The sequence below is a fragment of the Pimephales promelas genome, chromosome 11, assembly GCF_988280905.1.
Source record: "Pimephales promelas chromosome 11, fPimPro1.hap1.1, whole genome shotgun sequence".
Lineage (NCBI taxonomy): Eukaryota > Metazoa > Chordata > Actinopteri > Cypriniformes > Leuciscidae > Pimephales > Pimephales promelas.
In genome coordinates, this window is record NC_142779.1 from 26,869,198 (window position 1) to 26,888,979 (window position 19,782).

Below are 19,782 nucleotides of genomic sequence, written 5' to 3' on the forward strand. Positions count from 1 at the left end.
ACGGGCTGGTCTTAGTATTTCAGAAACTGCTGATCTACTGGGATATTCACGCGCAACCATCTCTAGAGTTTACAGAGAATGGTATTAAAAAGTGAAAATGTTCAATGATTGGCAGTTCTGTGGCTGAAAATGCCTTGATGATGCCAGAGGTCAGAGGAGAATGTCCAGACCTGTTTGAGCAGATAGAAAGGCAACAGTAACTCAAACAACCACTCATTTCAATCGAGGTCTGCAGAAGAGCTAGCCTGGCATGCCAGACCTACATCAAGATGTTAGGTCTGGAAACTCTTCATTGACAGGGCTCAATCCGAGGGGCGGGATAAACGGTTGTCTTTCTCTCTGCACGCAATTGGATAGCGCTAAAGCCAATCAGAGCAACAAAGACGGTGACGTACTCAGCGGAGCAAGTTGATATATTAAACTTTTACCGTATCCAGTCCGGCTGTCAACATTGAACATTGAAAATAAGGGAGAATTCCCGGAATCCATCCCCAAAATAAGGGATTTTTTTGTTTGTTTTTTACACGACCCACAAACTTTAAAAATAAAACACTAATCATTAAAAGTCTAAAGAGTTTATAACTAGCCAACATATGTGTGAGAAAGAAAGAGACCGTATGTGTGTGTTTGTGTGTGTATGAGAGAGAAAGAGACAGTGTGTCATTAAAAAAATAATATCAGAGAGAATGTTTAAATATTAATATCAGCTTACGAGGGAAACGGAGGCGGAGTAGTGGTGCTTGCTGGAGATGATTCGGGAGAGGTCCGTGCACCTATACCGATCAGAGCGCGCGCTGACACGGAGTAAAGCCTTTATACTCGACGTGACAGCACGAGCGCGGGCGGCAAATATGACAAGTTGATCATTTCGCCACAGCTTTTTTGTAACCGCGCGCGGCGCCGGCCGCATCCGAGGATGAACGACTTCAAACCGAATATGTCCGAGCTTGCTCTGACCGTCGCAACTCTGTCATCATTATGTTAAGCCCGCCCTCCGACTCTATACACGATGTGATTGGCCCTACCGGAGTTGGGGTTTTCCAGCTCAAACGTCTATGGAGAGTTGCTAGACCACACTTTGCTGCAAAATAATTTTTGCTGCCGCTAGGGTGCGTCTAGATTTCTAGGCTACAGAAGAGCATCTCTGAACTGACAATAGAGGGAATGCATTGACATCACTTTCCTGCCGGAACAACCCCCCTCAGCCTGACTGAGTGGCAAAAGATCTGCTGCGTGACTGGATTTAATAGGGGAAACAGCGAAAATGCTACTATAACGGACAATTTCAACTAAATGTTTATTTAAACTACATTCAAACTAAATCTCAATTTAAACTAAATGTTGGACTCAATAGTGTTGCATCTTACTAAAGATCCAGTGATCCATGGATATTGACATGCAGCTAGGTGTTGCCTGACATTTATGTTTGCCTGATTTCGACACCGGGGAAATAAAAGCAATATAGACCTAAACATAAAGCAAATTTGCCTGTGAACGATTTATATAAATACAATATAGGAAGGTCTAAATCCGGGTGATCACTTATATCAGTGTTATAACCTATATATCATCATATCGTCCAGCCCTAAAACTTTATAGTTTTTTTTTTTTTGGTCAGTGTTTATTAAAAACATCCAATAATGCAGAATATGCAATAATAAATATTTAATTGATGAGTTGTTAATATATATAACAATACTAAATATATGGGTATGGTTTTACACCTAAATTCAGCATATTGACACAAAATGATAACTTCAAATCCACCTTTCGCTGACTGGAGTCCAGTTGTTTCTGTGAATTGCAGAGATTCATTTGCTCCTCTTTCTATAGCAGTCTGTAAAAATATACCAGACTGCTTTTTTGTCAAATCTAGTTGTACAGTCAATCGCAAAGCTCTTTCCCACTTTTTATGTGTTGTGTTTGTTTTTCGCGGCATTCACAGTGAAAACATACAGCTGCTCAGTCTTTTTGCCACTCACTGTGAGTAACTGCAGGCACCCCGGCCGACAGTGACGTCACGCGCATTCCCTCTATACATCAAATGAAAAACGTAGGAAAAACATTGCCCGCAGCCAAAAAAAGCATGCAAATATGGACCAAAATCTCAAAACCTTGTTGAATGCCACGAAGAATTATATATATATATATATATATATATATATATATATATATATATAAATATGTATATATACTGTATATATATATATACACACACACACAGAGATATATTAGTACTGGGTTGGACACCTTTTTATCAGGAAAGCTCTTTTATAATAAACATAATAAGTGCTACCATTGTTTTCAAAGATGTGCAATCTTTACTGTTAATAACCTGTGTGTTAATGTGTTTTAGTGTTTGAATGTCCCTTTGAGAACAGAATCATAATTCAAATGAATCAAATACAGTACATCTCAAATATTTGATGAAATGTCCACAAAAGTGTTACTAGCATTTACCTGCTGGTTGGCTTCATATGCCCGACGCTCTGCTTCCAACACTTGCTTCTCCAACTGCTGCATCTGAGAGAACAAGAACTATGAATGAATGAGCAAAGGAGCTGTGTTTGTGCATGTATGCATGGACATGATAAATATTCATATGAAAGTCTGCTTTCATTTTTCCTCTATGCCATGGGCAAAGAATAAGCTCTTAATAAAACGTCAATCCGTCCCCTGTGCTTTTTTTCGGCTAAGTGTGTTCATGTAGAGGTTTTCATGGACCAATATGAATAAATCCAATTTAAATTGAAAGATACAAGATACTCTATGCATGACCAGACACTTTATTGTAATCCAAAATGAGGCAATGTCAGCATTATGGAGCGCTAAAGTCAGTTTATTTCATACTAGAAGCCGGAGGGTGCCCTCATACAAAAAGTATGCAAGTGGGAGGATATCATTTAAGTGTAATGAGTGAAGACAGAAGAACCCATAACTCTCCCTCTACGCATTAGATCCACAGAGCTGGACTGGGCCGAGCTAGACCCAAGCAAGCACCACTTGCGCGTGAGGCTCACAGAAGTCATTACACTTGACATTCCTCCTAATCCGTTAATGTAAAAAGGCATCCAGCTATCACTGTACCTGAACAAAAAGCAGAAACGAAACATTTTGACTGATGAAATGTAAAGACAATAAATACATGATTGCCACAAATATATGGGTCATGTGTGTTTTTCAAGCAATCTCAGGTTATTTACATAACAATAAAGTAGAATAATGCAGTGCTTATTGACATCGCCTTAGAAATTATGAAATATATTTTCTGCCTTATTCTGCAATAAAATGTTAAGGCCCATTCACACCAAGAACAATAACTATAAAGATAACTACTGTATATTAGTGGACACACCAGCGGACGGTGTCATTCAGTTTATTCTAAGCGTGTGCTTGTCTAGCTCTATAAAGCAAGATTGCTTCTGATTGGCTGTCAATGTTTTTATCATTCATCAGCTTGAAAAAATTTTTTATTTCTTTGTGCCATTATTGGTATAGCTGTGGTGTAAACTCTGCCATTGTTTAATATTGAGAATGATTTTTAGAACAGTATCTTTATTGTAATATGTATATTATATATGTAATAATATTATATTATAATATTATCACCCTTGTTGAGAATGGTTCTTTATAGTGGCTTTAAAAAACACGTTATTCCTTTTTTTAACATTGATAAAATCCAAGATGACTTAACGCACAAGTGTTTGTAGTAGTCCTACATAAACAAATTATAAAATTGTCATTAGGAAAATATGGGATAGTAAAAATATTTTAGAACATTAAAATTATTGTTTGTTGTAGGGCAGTGTATTTCATTTTTTAGCTACCTAAAAGTGAGAGATAAGAAAAATAAAACCTGTCAATTACAAAGGTCAGAATAAACAACTAGTATTACACATACTATAACGCTCTATGCATAACATATTCCATGCATTACTAAGGGAAAAGGCCAGCTGGTTTTGTAAATAAATATCCTCTGAGCAAGGATTCCATCTTTTTATACATATTTCTCTAATAGCGTATTGTCAGGAATGCTGCATGTCCATTTTAAAATAATTTTTACCAAAGCAGGAATGCTATGCTACATTACCGTAACATTCCATCAGGTCTTTTTTTTTTTTTTTTTTTGGATGAGAAGACCATGAGAACATTTCCTGTAGAAAGTTAGGAAATGCAAAAACTACTGTCCAAGCAAAAACATTTGCCAAAGTCCTGAAGCTGTGTTGTATTGAAATGAAAGATATTTTAAATTCTGTGGTAAAGCAGTGGTGATGATTCAGTAGCTGGTCATTTTGGTGACTTTACCGTCATCAATTATTAAAGGGATACTCCACTTTATTTGGAAATATACTCATTCTACAACTTCCCCAGAGTTAAACTGTTGAGTACCGTTATTGAAACGATTCAGCCGATCTCCGGTTCTAGCGGTCCCACTTTTAGCATAGCTTAGCATACATCATTGAAGTGGACAAGAACATTAGCATTTCTAAAAAAAAATGACCAAAAAGTTTCGATATTTTACCTATTTAAAACTTGACTCTTCTGTAGTTACATTGTGCACTAAGACCGACGGAAAATGTAAAGTTGTGATTTTCTAGGCTAATATGGCTAGGAACTATACTCTCATTCCTGCGTAATAATCAGGAAACTTCACTGCCGTACCGAGTGCAGCAGGCGTAATGACTACACAAACTTATGCTGTGTCCGAAATCACCCATTACTCACTATATAGTGGACTATATAGTGAGCTCGCCATTTTGTAGTGCTGTCCGAATGTATAGTGATGATTATTAGAACCTATATAGTCCATTCAATGTATCCCAGAATGCATTTTGAAAAGTAGTGTACAACCGATGGTCACTAACCTAAGCCCTACAAACCATCATGCATTGCGCTGATCATAAAAATAAGTTAATCATGTGTGGAGTAGCGCATTATAACAAAAACGGCCAGAAATCACTTTTAGTTTTTTAAATTTTGAAGAAATAAGCTCAATATAATGTAATGTATTTATTTTTAAAAATCTATTTGGCCCAGAGCCGGCTCGGCACCAGCTGACAGATGATGTAATCAACGGCGCAGAGAGACGATCGAGTAGTGTCCGAAAGTGGTGTTTCTATTATGCTCGTGAGCTCACTATATAGTGCTCTGCTATCTACCCCCAACATAGGGGGTAGGGAGTAGTGCTTTGAGTGGAGATTTCGGGCACAGCATTAGTCTCGGTAACGTTGGAAGCTGGGGACTATTTTCAGGCGCTGCGTCATATCATTACGCCCGCTGCACTCATGGTACGGCAGTGAAGTTTCCTGATTATTACGCAGGAATGAGAATGTAGTTCCTAGCTATATCAGCCTAGAAAATCGCAACTTTACATTTTCCGTAGGTCTTAGTGCACGATGTAACTACAGAAGAGTCAAGTTTTAAATAGGAAAAATATCGAAACTCTTTGGTCATTTTTTTTTTTTTTTTTTTTTTTAGAAATGCTAATGCTCTTGTCCACTTCAATGATGTATACTAAGCTATGCTAAAAGTGGGACCGCCAGAACCGGAGATCGGCTGAATGGATTCAAAAACGGTAAAACTCAAAAGTTTAACTATGGGGGACTTGTAAAATGAGCATATTTCCAAAAAAGTGGAGTATCCCTTTAACATACATTTCAGAAAATTTTGACCACTTTATTCTCAATCCTCATAGTTTCAAGTTGAGCTCTGATATAAATTCCATATTGCTCAGTCTAAACAAGCACTTCACACATTCAGGGTCTTAGTTGTGCCCAGATTGGAGTTTGCTGAATGGCTCTTGGAAATCTAATGTGGAAATCTAATGCTTATATTGTGCATTTTTATTTAATTGAGTAATCAATTTTCAAATACAAATTAAATGCTCAGTGTAAATAATGTAAATTAAACATTTTTGAGATTTTGGTAAAAAGTAGAGCCAGGCCGATATATCGGCAGGCCGATATTAGGCATTTTCGGTATCGGCAGTTATAATGGCCGATAAATGAATATTTCAAAAATAAAATAAAAACGGACGAAACACGCTTCAACCATATCATGAGTGTTGGAATTGTATAGTTTGTCCACCCGAGGGCACTCACTCTACACCGTCCCTGCTAACCACAAAGTTAGCTAATGCCACTAACATCAGTGGAATATCGCTAACGTTAACATTAATGAGCTTTGGTTCCTCTGTTCTGTTGTGACAATAAAATAAACAAGTTTCTTTTCAAAATGCATTATCATACTATTTTAGTTAAAACTCATACATAACTACAAATAACTAATGTTATGGAAATCTGTTAATGTTTTGTTGTGCGTTTCTGAAAAAAAATAAAAAAAAAATAAAAAATATCGGCTGATATATTGGAATATCGGATTTTAAAACCAACAAATATTTGTAGCGGTATCGGCCTTCAAAATCCTTTATCGGTCGGGCTCTGGTAAAAAGTGCATTTTTTTTTGCTCATACAATTTTATTGGTGGATACTTTATAATTAAAGATTTTATTTTTTATTGAGAATGTTATTTTTATTGGATTACGGTAATTCGAATTTAGAGGGTGCCCAACTGTCACAAAAAAGGTTAATAAATTAGCTTTCTTTTAAGCATGTTTTGGGGTCTTCTTTTAATTATATCTTTTTGATTTATGTGTGGGTGTTAATTGCTGGAACAATTTGCTTGTTTCTACTTTGGCATGAGCTCAATCAGCAACCTGTTTCATTTCACAGAGTTCCCAAAGGAGAACACACAAATATGACCTAACACGCTACTAATAGTTACTGCTGCTGCACTCATATTTTCCAATGAACACCACACAAAAGTGTTCTATGCAGTTGTGTATGACTGAATAATGTTCTGATCTTTCTAACAGCCTCTCTTGTTTACAAGCCACCGTCATTAAAGATGTTTAATAAGACTCAATGCATAGCGGACTACTGACAAAACTGTCATTGTGATGACTCTGATGGAACGATACAGCTCATATGTAAACTTTTTCTGCTCTAGGCCTCTTGGAATTAAGTTAAAGCACATTTTGTTGGATTTGTTAATGGTGCATTATATTAGGCAGAGCCTGATGAATGACATAAATCTCTTATTCACTGGTGGTGAATAAAAAGATTTACGAAGACTCTGGTTAGTTTTCCATCATAAAAGTCTATTCCTATTCAGTGTTTAGGGAGCCAATTCCTAGACTAAACCAAAGGGTGTGTCCCCAAAACACACTGATGGTCAGAAATACATCACGGACTCTAAACACACTCGTTATTTATATATCATCTTCACACACAGCCACTATCCCCACAGACTATTCATACACATATGTGTAACTACAGATATGTTCATACCACAACAACCACACATACACACATATTGTATACACCCATCCTCATCTGTGGTCAAGCTGGTCCACCACTGACCACTGAGGCAGATATAGAAAATAAAATAAAAACAGCAGAGTAATTACAGACTGTTCTGAGACAGCTGCACAAACCATATTCTGACCAGTTGAGCCACAGGTTAATGCATATTAACATCTGCTTTTTTCTAAAGCTTATCGTTAAATCCATTGGATGCTGTGGTGAAAAGCACAGTTTCTCGTTAAAGGGATACTCCACCCAAAAATGAAAATTCTGTCAACATTTACTCACCCTCAAGTTGTTGCAAACCTATATGAGTTTCTTTCTTCTGCTGAACACAAAGGAAGATATACAGTGTGCACAAAGGAAGTCAATGGTGCCAAACAACTGTTGGTTCCAAACTTTTCTCAAAATATCTCCCTTTGTGTTCAGCAGAAGAAAGAAACTCATACAGGTTTGCAACAACTTGAGGGTGAGTAAATGTTGACAGAATTTTACATTTTTGGTGGAGTATCCCTTTAAAATAACACATGGACTTAGATCATGCTCCACAATGCTTCAGTGAATTATATATCTTTCATGCTATTCAATATATACATTTTAATTTATATTTAGGCATGTCAACAGTCAGCACTGTTTTTTGAGGAGTGCGCATATGCATAAATGTGTAAGGAACCCTGGAGTATGACATATGAGGGAACCAGCGAAAAATGAAATATCAAATAAAGCAAAACAACAAAACAAAAACAGTGCAGTCATCAGTTCATTACAGTACAATGTCAGAAAACTTACATTACGTGGATAAAGCTGCTGACTGAATGAAGCACATGGAGTAAAGTGTACGCCAAATACTGCATGTTAACGTGATTCATTTACGACTTTCTGTTGTTTATGTAAATTAACTTAAAGTTCACTTCAAAATGACAATTCTGTCATCATTTACTCACCCTCAAGTTGTTTCAAACCTGTATGAATTTATTTATTTTGCTGAACACAGAATTTTGAAGAATGTCGGTAACCAAACAGTTGATGTACTTCATTGACTGTACCCAGACATTCTTCGAAATATTTGTGTTCTTTTGTGTTTAGCAGAAGAAATAAATTCATACATGTTTGAAACAACTTGAGGGTGAGTCAATTATTTTGAAGTGAACTATTCCTTTAATAATGTTAAGATATTACTCTAAATCTGCATGTGAAGTTGTTGAAACAACAGAGGTACGACCAGTTCCTGGAAACAGTTGTAAGAAGTTAGTTTCTTCAACAATGCATTTTTCCATGGTGGTTAAGCAAATTACGTCATTGTACGGCAAATGCACCCGTGTCAGATAAGGGACAGATACAATATGTGCAGAGCAGTGTCCCCAGAACAAAGTTGAGAATCACCACATTGAATGAATCAAAAGTGACAGACAATGTCAGACAAAAGATTTTTTTTTTTTCAAATATTGTTCTTTTTGAACTAAAAAAAAAAAACTTTGCATCACAGGAATACATTACATTTTAAAATAGACAAATAGAAAACTGCTCTTTTGTATTGTGATAATATTTCACAATATTAATGTTCTTATTTTAGTTTTTCATCAAATTAAATACTTCTTTCAAAAACGTACTGACCTCGAAATTTTTAACAGTGTAATCTAGTCTAGCTGGAGTCCACCTAGAAACAATGTTGTGTTTAAAAGATTTCAAACCTTTGAAAGAAGTAAAATAGCCTATTCAACTATGTTTTGTCTGTGATTGATCTGCAGTGCCTGTCCTATTTGGTATTCTATGGTACTCCAAACAATCCAGTACTACAGTGAGCAGTCTGAAATCACAAATTGATTCAGATCATCTTGCTTACATGTTTAACCATTTCAGTGAAAATAAGCATCACAACCATATGGAGCTTTGACAATGAAGGGAGGGAAAAAAGATATTGCTGCTACAATTGCACAAAAATTGCACAATTTTCCCTTGTGTCTATGATTTTAACAAATAAAACGGAGGGTGGTGAATAAAACATGGCCACAAAATAATTAAACTAATTAATGCTCCATGCAAAAGGGTATTATTAGTTTTATTATTATTATTTATTCTTTTCTGACAGAAAATAATGATTTGATTGTTGATTTAAAAAAAAAAAAACTTTTTTTTTTTTCAAATGAGTAAGACATGATGGGAGTGCATTATACCAAAAACAAACTAAAAACCTCCATGGATGCTTTCACCAGTTTGCACCTGTAAACTCCACATTTTAATCAATAGTTTTCTTTAATCTACTACGATCACTCCTAGCTTCTCCACTCCATGTGGTCCTGGCTACAGTCAGTCTTCCATTCCATGAATTCCATCCACGGCCTTCTGTGGCCGGCCCGCCCTGCACCCCTCATCCAGCCTCCCTCTACAGGCCAGCTCACAAAGCCTGTCTGTATGACACCCCTCACTGCACCACAGCTCCAAATTCCCAAGCGTCACCCGGCCTCTGCTCTACACTCCACTCATCTGTCCTACACACTCAGGGGGAACAGCAGCACACTGTATATTGGATACACTTTGGAATGTGCTAGAAGCTAACATTTCTAAATGTTCTAGTCCATTGCTGAAATAAGAATAATATATATATTTTTTTTCTCTCAGAGAAAATTATACCATTATACATTTTATGATAATTAATTTAAAGGGGCATGATGTCGCAACGACACAAGAGCATTTTTGGCAAAAAAGAAAATGCGTTCACATCAAAAAGGGCTGACAACAGGAAAAAATTAAATGTATCAATATATGAACGTAAATACGTAATGTTTATTGTTAAAGTTTGTTTTTACATTTGACATAGGGTGGCTTCACGCAATGATTGCTGGAAGCAGGACTTGCCGGCGCCGCCATCTTGGAAGTGATCTCACTGAGGTCTGGGTTGAAAGATTTGCCCAGAGTTCACAGGTCAGATGTCCGACATCAAACAGCGTTCCGGGTGTTATTTACAATTAGGGCGTGGGAAAAATCAGAATCCTGAGTTGTTTGGAACGGAGAATTAGGGCAAACGGAAAAAAAAAAAAAAAAAAAAAAAAAAAAACTCAAGAAATATACAGTATTCATGATCATTGTTAGTTCATGTTAGCTAAAGCATTGGGAATGGGACCTTATTGTAAAGTGTAACCAATTACATATAATATTCACAAGTTCACATGTACATATAATCAGATATAGTATAAAATATACATATTTGGGGTGCTGTCTGAGGAGAGGGCTCAGAGCACTAGGGAAAATGTCCGAAACATGTCAATAACAACAACGTCTGAACTCTCTGGACACCCAACTAAACGTGGACTCAATCTGAGGCTGTTGGGCACGAGGAGACGCGGAGCGTTAACCAATAACAGATTCAGACTTCGCACAATGTGCTTTCTGTGTGAGAACACAAGTAAGTACAGTATGTTTAACTGCACTTGAAACTGCCCTTAATTTTACCATAACGGTTTAAAAGAAAAGGTTTGCATGGGTTCAGAAGCAGGATATGGTTTAGCCACTGAAGTTTACTTCATGGGATCCTTCGTGACATTCCTTGACGATGGCTCACTGCGAATGTTCGTTACTGTTTTGAGTTTCTTTGCATGATGAGCAGTTGCTGTCCATGTCTGTTTGATTCATTTCAAACTTTATTAAAAAGTATGCAAAGCAGGAGAGAAAATGACCTACATTTCTCCCAACAAACCACACTTGCATCAGCATATACAAGTTTGTTTGTGTATGTATTTAGAATGCTAACTTCCTGTATAGCACGAAACCAGGCATTTCCTCCCATGGGAGTCTCAGTGATTAAAGGATAGTTTGTTTTGCCACTCTGTTCATATGTCTCTCTCCTCCCATTTTACTCCCCCTCTTTCTCTTTCACTCTTATACCTCTTCATTATCCCACAAGGCATGTGCAAATCTACAAAACAATTTCAAAACAAATTCATCATAGTTTGAGACAACCCATTAACTAGGAAGGATAACTAAGAAGGATAGTCCCTTCGAGTTCGGAACTGGTGCTGGTTCAAAGTTGGTTCGGAGTTGGTTCAACTTGCGAACCCGTTCAGAACCTGTTTGTTTTTCCACTGACTAGAGCGCCCAGGGAACGACATCATTACGTCACTGTGCACGTCGCTAGAAATGCTTGCAAGTACATTGCTTTGGGATTATCTCTAACTTGTGTACCAAGAAAACTTTAAAAACAATTGAAATATGTAAGTCTTTTAATCTAATAAAATAAGCATGACGTGGTAAAAGAACGGTTCTAGTCCAGCAAAGAGTTGGTGCCGCTTTGGAACCAGTTTTCAAGGCCGCGAACCGGTTCTTTGGCTGTCGAAACACAAAGAACTGGTTCGCGCGCAGGCACCGGCTCCGAACCGGCTCTCAAAATGCTTTGGTAGAAAAGGGGCTTCAGAGCACGTAGAAGAAACACAATAAACACTGTCAGGTTCTCTTGTGTTTGGATGGTGTTTGGGAACACAATCATGTGAGAAACTTCTGAGAGGTCATTATGCCAAATCATTCTAATAACAGACTTTGGCTCAGACATTTCAGAATCATCAAACCAACATTTGAGATGCTGTGGAATGTGAATAGTCCAAAAAATGTATCTGCATCAATTCAGCAGAAAAACAAAACAAAAACTTTTTTAGAATGTACGCACATTTTGCCATTCATCAATAATTTTTTTATGGGATCTCTCCTGATGTGCCTGATGAAGGTCATGAGACCGAAACATTGCAAATATATATATTTAGATAGTGTGCGGGAGTTTCTCGTTTGCAGATTGTCGACCGATCTCTTCTTTTCATTGTTTTCCTGTGCACCTATCGTCTGCAGGTGTGTGATGGTTTTTGTATATTATACATCTATATAACTATAACTAGCCAACCTTTTTTTGATCGTTTTTTGGGCGACAAGTTAATTATCCCACACTTTCCTACTTCCCTACTTTCTTTACCCTATGACCTACTCCTTTCCCTTCATCCTCTTCCTTTGTCCAGTTCTACATGATTAATCGCTGACATTTCCTCAAACTGATCGTACCAGCTATCTGCACAGCTGATCCAGGATCTGCAGTGAGAGGACATTTTAAGAGAGAAGCCCAATGTAAACATTTAATAGCAGCTTTTAATTACTGCCGTAAGCGAATGCATCCACATGCTATGCAAGGGAGGAATAATAGATGGCAAACTTAAGCGGGCCCAGACGGTACCAAGCTGATAACAACAACACGTCTATAGATGAAGGAATGAGGAACCATTAAAATGAGATTCTTAAATGATGGAATCATTAAATTTTTTTCATTACACAAGTTATTGAGAAGGAACAAATAAATCACAGGCGATAGATTAAAGAAAAAAATATTACAAAACTAAAATAAAATAATTACATTGGTGAACAAACTCTGTTCCTGTAAAAGTCACTTTGTGTCCAACACTTATTTGGTTTACCGGTAACTCAGATTGTTTTGTGATGCTGGTTTCAAGAGGCCATTATTGAAAGATAAAGAAGAAACTTTGGGAGCCAAAACTTTGGGAGCTGACTATGAATCAGTTCACTGAAACAGACAGTTTGAACTAGTCCATGGAAATGAAGTAACCAAATTGTGTCTAATGATGACATCATCAACTTTGGGAAACTTAAGGGCCAAATGAAACCAGATTTCATGTGATTGACCTTCAATGTTGAAATGTAATGTAAAACATACAATATAAATATATATTTAGTAAAAAAAAAAAAAATCCTAAACTTGACCTCTCCGCAAAGGCAAGACATTTAAAGCACCCATCTCGAGTCTGTAATTCAAAGACGATTCTGCTATACCAGAATGCAGTAGTCTGGAGCCCTGTGGTCAGGCGTCTGTTTATATTAACCTCTAATCTGCTCTCCCTCGAGATAGGCCAAAGAAATAGGCCATGGCACAATGGCACAATACACACACACATACATATTCATGGAAATGAAAACCAAACATGGAAATGAGCAAATAATTTAATAGGTGGCTTTTTTTCGCTTTTCCAAGAATTTACACTACTGAGTAATTCACACAACTCTCCTGTATTACTACAGACAGGAATTACTGGGGTGGTGACAGTTGCAGACAAATCTTATGCCTGGTCTGTTATTATTTGAATAAAAGATGGCTAGCGGTAAAGTAGGTTTTACTTGCTCAGCATTCAGTTTGATATAATTATTTTTAAAGATCCGAGAGTACCAGTGTAAAACAGCAGTCCAAGTGAAAGAACTCAGGGACCGTTTGACTGACCTTTTCTGCCGTGAGCTCTCGGATCACGTTCATCTGCCCACGGAACTTGAAGAGCAGGGCCTCAAGGGCCATGTACTTGTCTTTCCACTCCCTGCCTGCGCATTCATCACCCTCTGCCATGCCGTCACCCCTCAGACCCTGCAATATTATAAACACAGCATGAGACTGAAGCAGACGGACACACAGAACATGCAGTAGAAAACCACTCAAGAACTTAGGCTAATGAACATGGGTCCAAATACAAATCAGCTGCAGGGCTGGGTGATGTATAGCAAAACAAATATCATTTGGAATAACCAGCAACATTTTAACATTGATATGTGGTTAAAATAACATTGAAAAAACACTTAAATAACGCTTAATGCTCAACGTAAAAAGGTTAACAAAATAGCAGATCAACAATGTCATGTTGAAAAGATACAAAGTTGCGATATCAACAGTGATTCCATATGCAAAACCGAAACTAATATAAGCAGTGATTTAACCTTGATTCACCAATTTGCTTCAAAATGTTTAAATGTAAGAAAGAACAGTAAAAATACAGTTTAACCTACCCATGTTTCCACATAATTATCTACATTAATTATCTACATGAAAAATGTCAGGAGGGACTTCTGTTAAAAATAAATAAATAAATAAATAAAACATTTTGGATAATGTAAATGAATTAAACGTGATTGATTCAAGATCAATCAATTGATTGATCTTCCATTCCTATGAATAATTTCATAGAAATGGAAAGTCTGGTCTAAGGAACTGGTCTATGGAAATTAAGTACCAAAATGTTTCTAATGACATGGACTTTAGATAACTTAATGGCCCAACAAAACCAGACAGCATGATGTGACTGACTTTCAACGTTAAAAACAATTTAGTTTAAAAAAAAATTGTAGGTTGTGTTGTTGTTTCAACATTAAAATATAACATTGGGACAATGTTTGGTGGTTGTAAATAGGTTATCAAAATACTTGTACATTAATGTTGAGATTCATTCAGCCATGATTGATAAGGGAAAATTTAGTTAATTTGCAGTTTTAACTTTGACCAACGATCACCCACCATGTTGATTCAGCTTAATATGAATAAAAGCTGAGATGCAGATGCAAATGGAAAATGGAAATGGAGAGCACATTAAAATCATCATCATGAATTGCAAAATTTGTTTTACTAACATTTAGACAGAATCTACACCTTGTTTCAAAACGTTCTTGACTTTTCACAACTTCTTATGTGTCATAGAACTCATAATTATGTTTGTTTGGGCATTTTACAATGAACAAACAGTATAGCAACAACAGCGAATATACTGAAGAGGGTTTATTTGCCACAACATTGTGATTGATACAAGCATATGCCAGGTGTCTTTTATGGATTTAAGAAACTGGAATCTTATTAATAAATGGTTTACCCCATCAAAACATTTATGGTTCATGCACAACCAGAATATGACCCAATTCAAATTTTCACATCAATAATACTTGGAAATAAACAGCAAAGACAGTCTGTATTTGGTTGTGTGGAAACGTCAAAAGTGTTCGAGGGCCAGGCAGAGCCCTGGACAAACTGACCACCACTATAAAAACAAACAAAACCAGGCAGCACTGATACACCATCACACTTTTCCATCGTAAACTTTCAATTTCGAAAAACACGTGTTAACTGATGTAAATCAGGTGTTGTAAAGCACAGCAGAAAAATGTGAGTGAACACTTTACACTACAACTACTCTAGTTATAATAAGCTGTCATTACAGCATTGGCATGAGCACAAAGGGAGTGCAAACATGTGTTGAGCTCAATTAAGCTGTGGTAAATAAAACTGAGGGTTTGAATCTCAACCAATGTGAATAAAAACAACATGTTACTGTGGAACAACCTCCTTGAGAGACACATTTAGGGAAAGTGAGCCAAAGTGGATAACAAAGTCATTAAATGTAGATCTAGAAATGTATACAAAGATCTGGGAATTTTGGTAGGAATTTGCATCTCAGGAGATGGACAGTGGTCTTTTGGCTCCATTAAAGGATCTCCACATTTTCTCTGCAGTTCCATAGAGGGCAAATATACAATGATTCCACATAACTGTAATTACAGGTTAATCTTTTGATTGGACAGATTTTCGGGCACTATGTGGAATATTTGTACTATCAAATATTAGTGGGCCATTGGAAATGAATGAATTAAGACAACATATATATATATATATATATATATATATATATATATATATATATATATATATATATATATATATATTAATGATGAATATGGTATAAAAACCAGAATAGTATTCATACAAATTTTAAACTAAAATCTTGATATAAAAAAGGTCTATGTGTACAGAACGACAATAATCTACAAGTTAACAGCAGTTGAAATAATGACGATGCAATTCAATTGGTTGTGTTCATGAAAATGAACAGAAAAAAAAAACAGAACAGAGTTAATGTGTTAACTAAATCATATAAAATCAACAAATAGTGTACTTTAAACAACATGAACCACATTTAAGCAATTATTCCCTCATATTCACTTTATCAAGAAACAAAAACAAACTAATACTTTTTGTTAATAGTTAAAGATTATATCCTTACCCGACACTCAGTGTTACAGTGCAGTAGATGGCACTGGTTTCACACCATAATAAAAATATTATTCCGTGTTGTCCCAGTTGTTATTGCAATAATGACCTAATTATGATATAAAGAGCGAGCGTTTTCTAGCTCAAAGTTTTCACTCCAGCATCGTACTGTGGAAGTGGGCGGGTTCAGGGGCGTGTTTTTACGAGCACGCACAATCAAACCATTGTAGGTGTGGTTTGGACGCTTTTTTGGAGAACGGTGATGTCAGAAATGATTGATTTTCCTGAGGACCAATCACACATCTGAGGTGTTGAGTCTGGACCAATCATATGTTTAATTGGGCGGTCTTTCATAGTGATTCCGGAATTGACGCGTCACACGTGTATGTTATGTTCCTGCGGAATTACTGATTTCTACACGCAGTATTGAACTTTTTCACCGGTACCTGCTTTATTGCAGAGGTATGACAATATATGTTTATGCCTTATAGTGTTCTGAATGTGCAGTAAAATAGGGTGTACGGTGTTGGAGAACGTCGGTTTAATATGTCTGCAGGAAACAAAAAAGTGACTAGCACTAACGTTAGGTTACACTAAGCCTAGCGCTGTAAATTAGTTTAAAGTTGATCTTATTGAGTTGTTGTATTAGCTTTTTAAATAATTAAACGATACATTTATGATTCTAATCTGCAGTTGTTTTTATGCCCCAGAACTAACGTCAGTCATGGTTGTGAAGAAAAAAACACCTAAAGTGGAGGCTGTAGTTTTGGATGATGTCAAGCTGAAGAGCCTGACAGGTGAGTGACAGATATCACCAACCTTTAGTGGTTGTGTTGTGGTTGCAATGCATATATTTCCCTGTAATATTTCTTTATGTTTTCTTCTCCCAGATTCCTTATCTGTGGAGGGGGACAGTAGATTAATAGAGCTTGCTCAAGTTCTGAAGGACAGTTTATCTTCACCAGACCCAGTTGAGCAGATCCAGCTCATCTCTAAGGTCGGTCTATATCACATTCATCATTTAAGTATACAGAATGTAATCGCTTAACACTTTCAATTAATTGGTTTGAATGTTGACTGCAGGCAGGCGTCATGTTGGAGCAGTTGAGAGAGGATGAATCCTCTACAGGTCCTTTACTGCATTCCTGCCTGAGCACACTAGCGTTCCTGTATACCACACTGCCAGCTAAGAACCCGCTTAAGAGAGCTGTAGCAAGGTTAAAAGTACCCACATTTCACTGTCACTCATGTGACTTGAAATCAGCAACTCTTTTTTTAATGACTTCTGGGCACTTAGTTTATTTAACATAATGGCATATTCTTTTTCTTTTCCACCACCAGTGCACTACGTAGTGGCCCAGATTGGCTGGAGGAGAAAACGGTTGGATGTCTGTCTGAGTGCCTGTCTTCCTCTCTCTCCTTTACGAATACAGATCACTTCTCACACCTAACAGATAGCATCACTTCCTGTCTGGATGGCTTTAAAATTGGTATGTCTAAGTGAATTCATTTTAGAAGTTATATATCTTAAAGGGATAGTTCACCCAAAAATGAAAATTCTGTTATTTACTCACCTTCATGATGTTCCAAATCTGTAAGAGTTTCCTTTATCTTCTCAATTCATATGGATTAGTTTTATGATCTCTATGAACTTTTTGAAGTAGGGCTGCACGTTTTCAAGTTTTTCATTAACCGTTAACCGAGGCCCTTATCGGTTAATACTCGGTTAACCATGTGCGCGCCACAACCTCGAGATACAGAGATAATTTTTAACACCTTTAATAACTGGTTGGACCCCATTTGAAACGAAATTAATTTATAGAAATAAAACGCAGTGGTAAGTTCAGAGCAGTTAAAGTAGGCGCGTTTCCATCACCCTTCAAACTGAAATTGCCCATTGAAAATACGCACATTGGCAACACGTCCATTTCGCAAAAACTCCGTATCTGCAAATAATAATAATAATCATCATTATTGTAACATTTTATTAGGCTGCATATGTAGAAGACGCTTTTATCCAAAAAAGGAACAAAGCACAAATAAACACAATATTTTGACTCATATCCAGTGTGTTTGTGCTTTGTGGAGGCTGCGAGACGCCCATGTGAACACTTGCAGTTTCATTGCAGTTCTTTCAGTGGAAACAACTTAAAATACTCTTTCATTTCTGTTCATACAGAAAATAATAATACATTATTCGCAAATACATTTATTTGCGTAAACTCACAATAACAAGAAAACGTTGTGCTTTAACAAACAGGCGCGCTTCATGATCTCCGTGAACTGTAGCGCGAGAACTGAAACAGCCACCGCATTCGAATTTGTTCGTTTTAAATTGGACATTTAAAGCCTTTGTAGACTAAAGCTTTAAATGTCCAATTTAAAACGAACAAATTCGAATCGAAAGCCAATATCTCCTGACTATGTAATTATGTAGTCAGCTAATTATGTATTTCTCTGTAAAGGTGCATCCGGGGATGGAGATTTGTTTTTAGCAGAAACTGATTTAGAAAACAATAGTTTATTAATAAACAATTAATGCCTCGTTATGTTATATTATTTTATTATCAGACACATTTATTATATCTTATAAATCATCTAAATCCCCTTTCTGTAGGCTGTGGTTACGGCTCTTCTCATTCAGCACTGCGGGTAAAATCATTTCCAGGTTCTAATCTGGCCTCAGAAAACCAGTAAAATCTTTTTTTTCCCATATTCATTTGTCAAATATTTTAAATGTTTAAAGGGGAAAAAAATCAAACAAATATCTGAAAATTCGTCGATATATAGCCTATATATTTTTGCGCAGCATTTGACGTAGTCCTACAGTTCAAATTAACATTTTGGTGTTCAATCGTTCATTTTTCGTTTTGCAATTAGGCCTACGGATTAAATAAGGGGAAACGAATGAACACAAAAGTAGGCTACACTGACCGTTTGGACATATACGAGGCAGAGTTCTTTTTTAAAATTCATAAAAGGATACAAGGAATAGCCTACTAGACAAAACCTCAAAGAAATGCCACAATCAAGACCGCGGAGCAGAAATGAGGGAGAAACACAGAAACTCTGTGACTGTCCCTGCCATTAATGCTTGGATGACACACCACGTCTCCTTTTATAAATAATAATAATGTTTAGTGCGGTGGCTGTGATAGACTACCAACGTCTGTTGGCATTATTTTTGGAATGGCTTATCGCGAAAGGAAAAAAAAATGTTTTAGTCGCATAACACCGTTAATAGAAACGCTTTCATTTCACAATATTTTTTTTATCGACAATCAGAAAAAAAAACGCAAAAGTTTTGTGCAAATATGTATTGACGCCACTTAACCGAGCAAAAAGGTTTCACTCGGTTAACCAATTTTAAACGGTTAATCGGTTAACCGGTTAACCATGGACACCCCTATTTTGAAGAGTCAAATCTGTAGTTGCGTAGCTGTCAATGAATGGACAGAAAGATTTCATCAAAAAGATATTTATTTGTGATTCGAAGATGAACAAAGTTTGGAACGACATATGACGGCGAGTAGCCTAAGTAATGACCTAAGAATTTTTCTTTTTGGGTGAACTATC

General features: G+C 36.6%; 2 protein-coding genes across 5 annotated transcripts in view; one reads left to right on the forward strand and one right to left on the reverse strand.

Annotated features, from left to right (window-relative positions):
- The window catches only part of plekhh2 (pleckstrin homology domain containing, family H (with MyTH4 domain) member 2), a 52,444-nt gene extending 36,061 nt beyond the window's left edge, over positions 1-16,383 (reverse strand). Inside the window, exons 1-3 of the mRNA XM_039653347.2 lie at positions 16,220-16,383; positions 13,627-13,764; positions 2,461-2,523 (exon numbers count right to left, since the gene is read on the reverse strand). Coding sequence (XP_039509281.2) covers positions 2,461-2,523; positions 13,627-13,746 — 183 coding nt within the window. The 5' untranslated portion in view covers positions 13,747-13,764; positions 16,220-16,383. The remainder of the gene's footprint in view (positions 1-2,460; positions 2,524-13,626; positions 13,765-16,219) is intronic.
- Positions 16,384-16,561: 178 nt separating this feature from the next.
- The window catches only part of thada (THADA armadillo repeat containing), a 169,693-nt gene continuing 166,472 nt past the window's right edge, over positions 16,562-19,782 (forward strand). For 3 of the 4 annotated variants that reach the window (XM_039653361.2, XM_089117242.1, XM_089117243.1), the window contains exons 1-5: positions 16,562-16,668; positions 16,917-17,003; positions 17,097-17,203; positions 17,290-17,423; positions 17,548-17,696. In XM_039653361.2, the coding sequence (XP_039509295.2) occupies positions 16,931-17,003; positions 17,097-17,203; positions 17,290-17,423; positions 17,548-17,696 (463 nt within the window). In that variant the 5' untranslated portion in view covers positions 16,562-16,668; positions 16,917-16,930. Of the gene's footprint in view, positions 16,669-16,899; positions 17,004-17,096; positions 17,204-17,289; positions 17,424-17,547; positions 17,697-19,782 lie in introns of all 4 variants that reach the window. The other variant, XM_039653360.2, reaches the window with a different exon arrangement.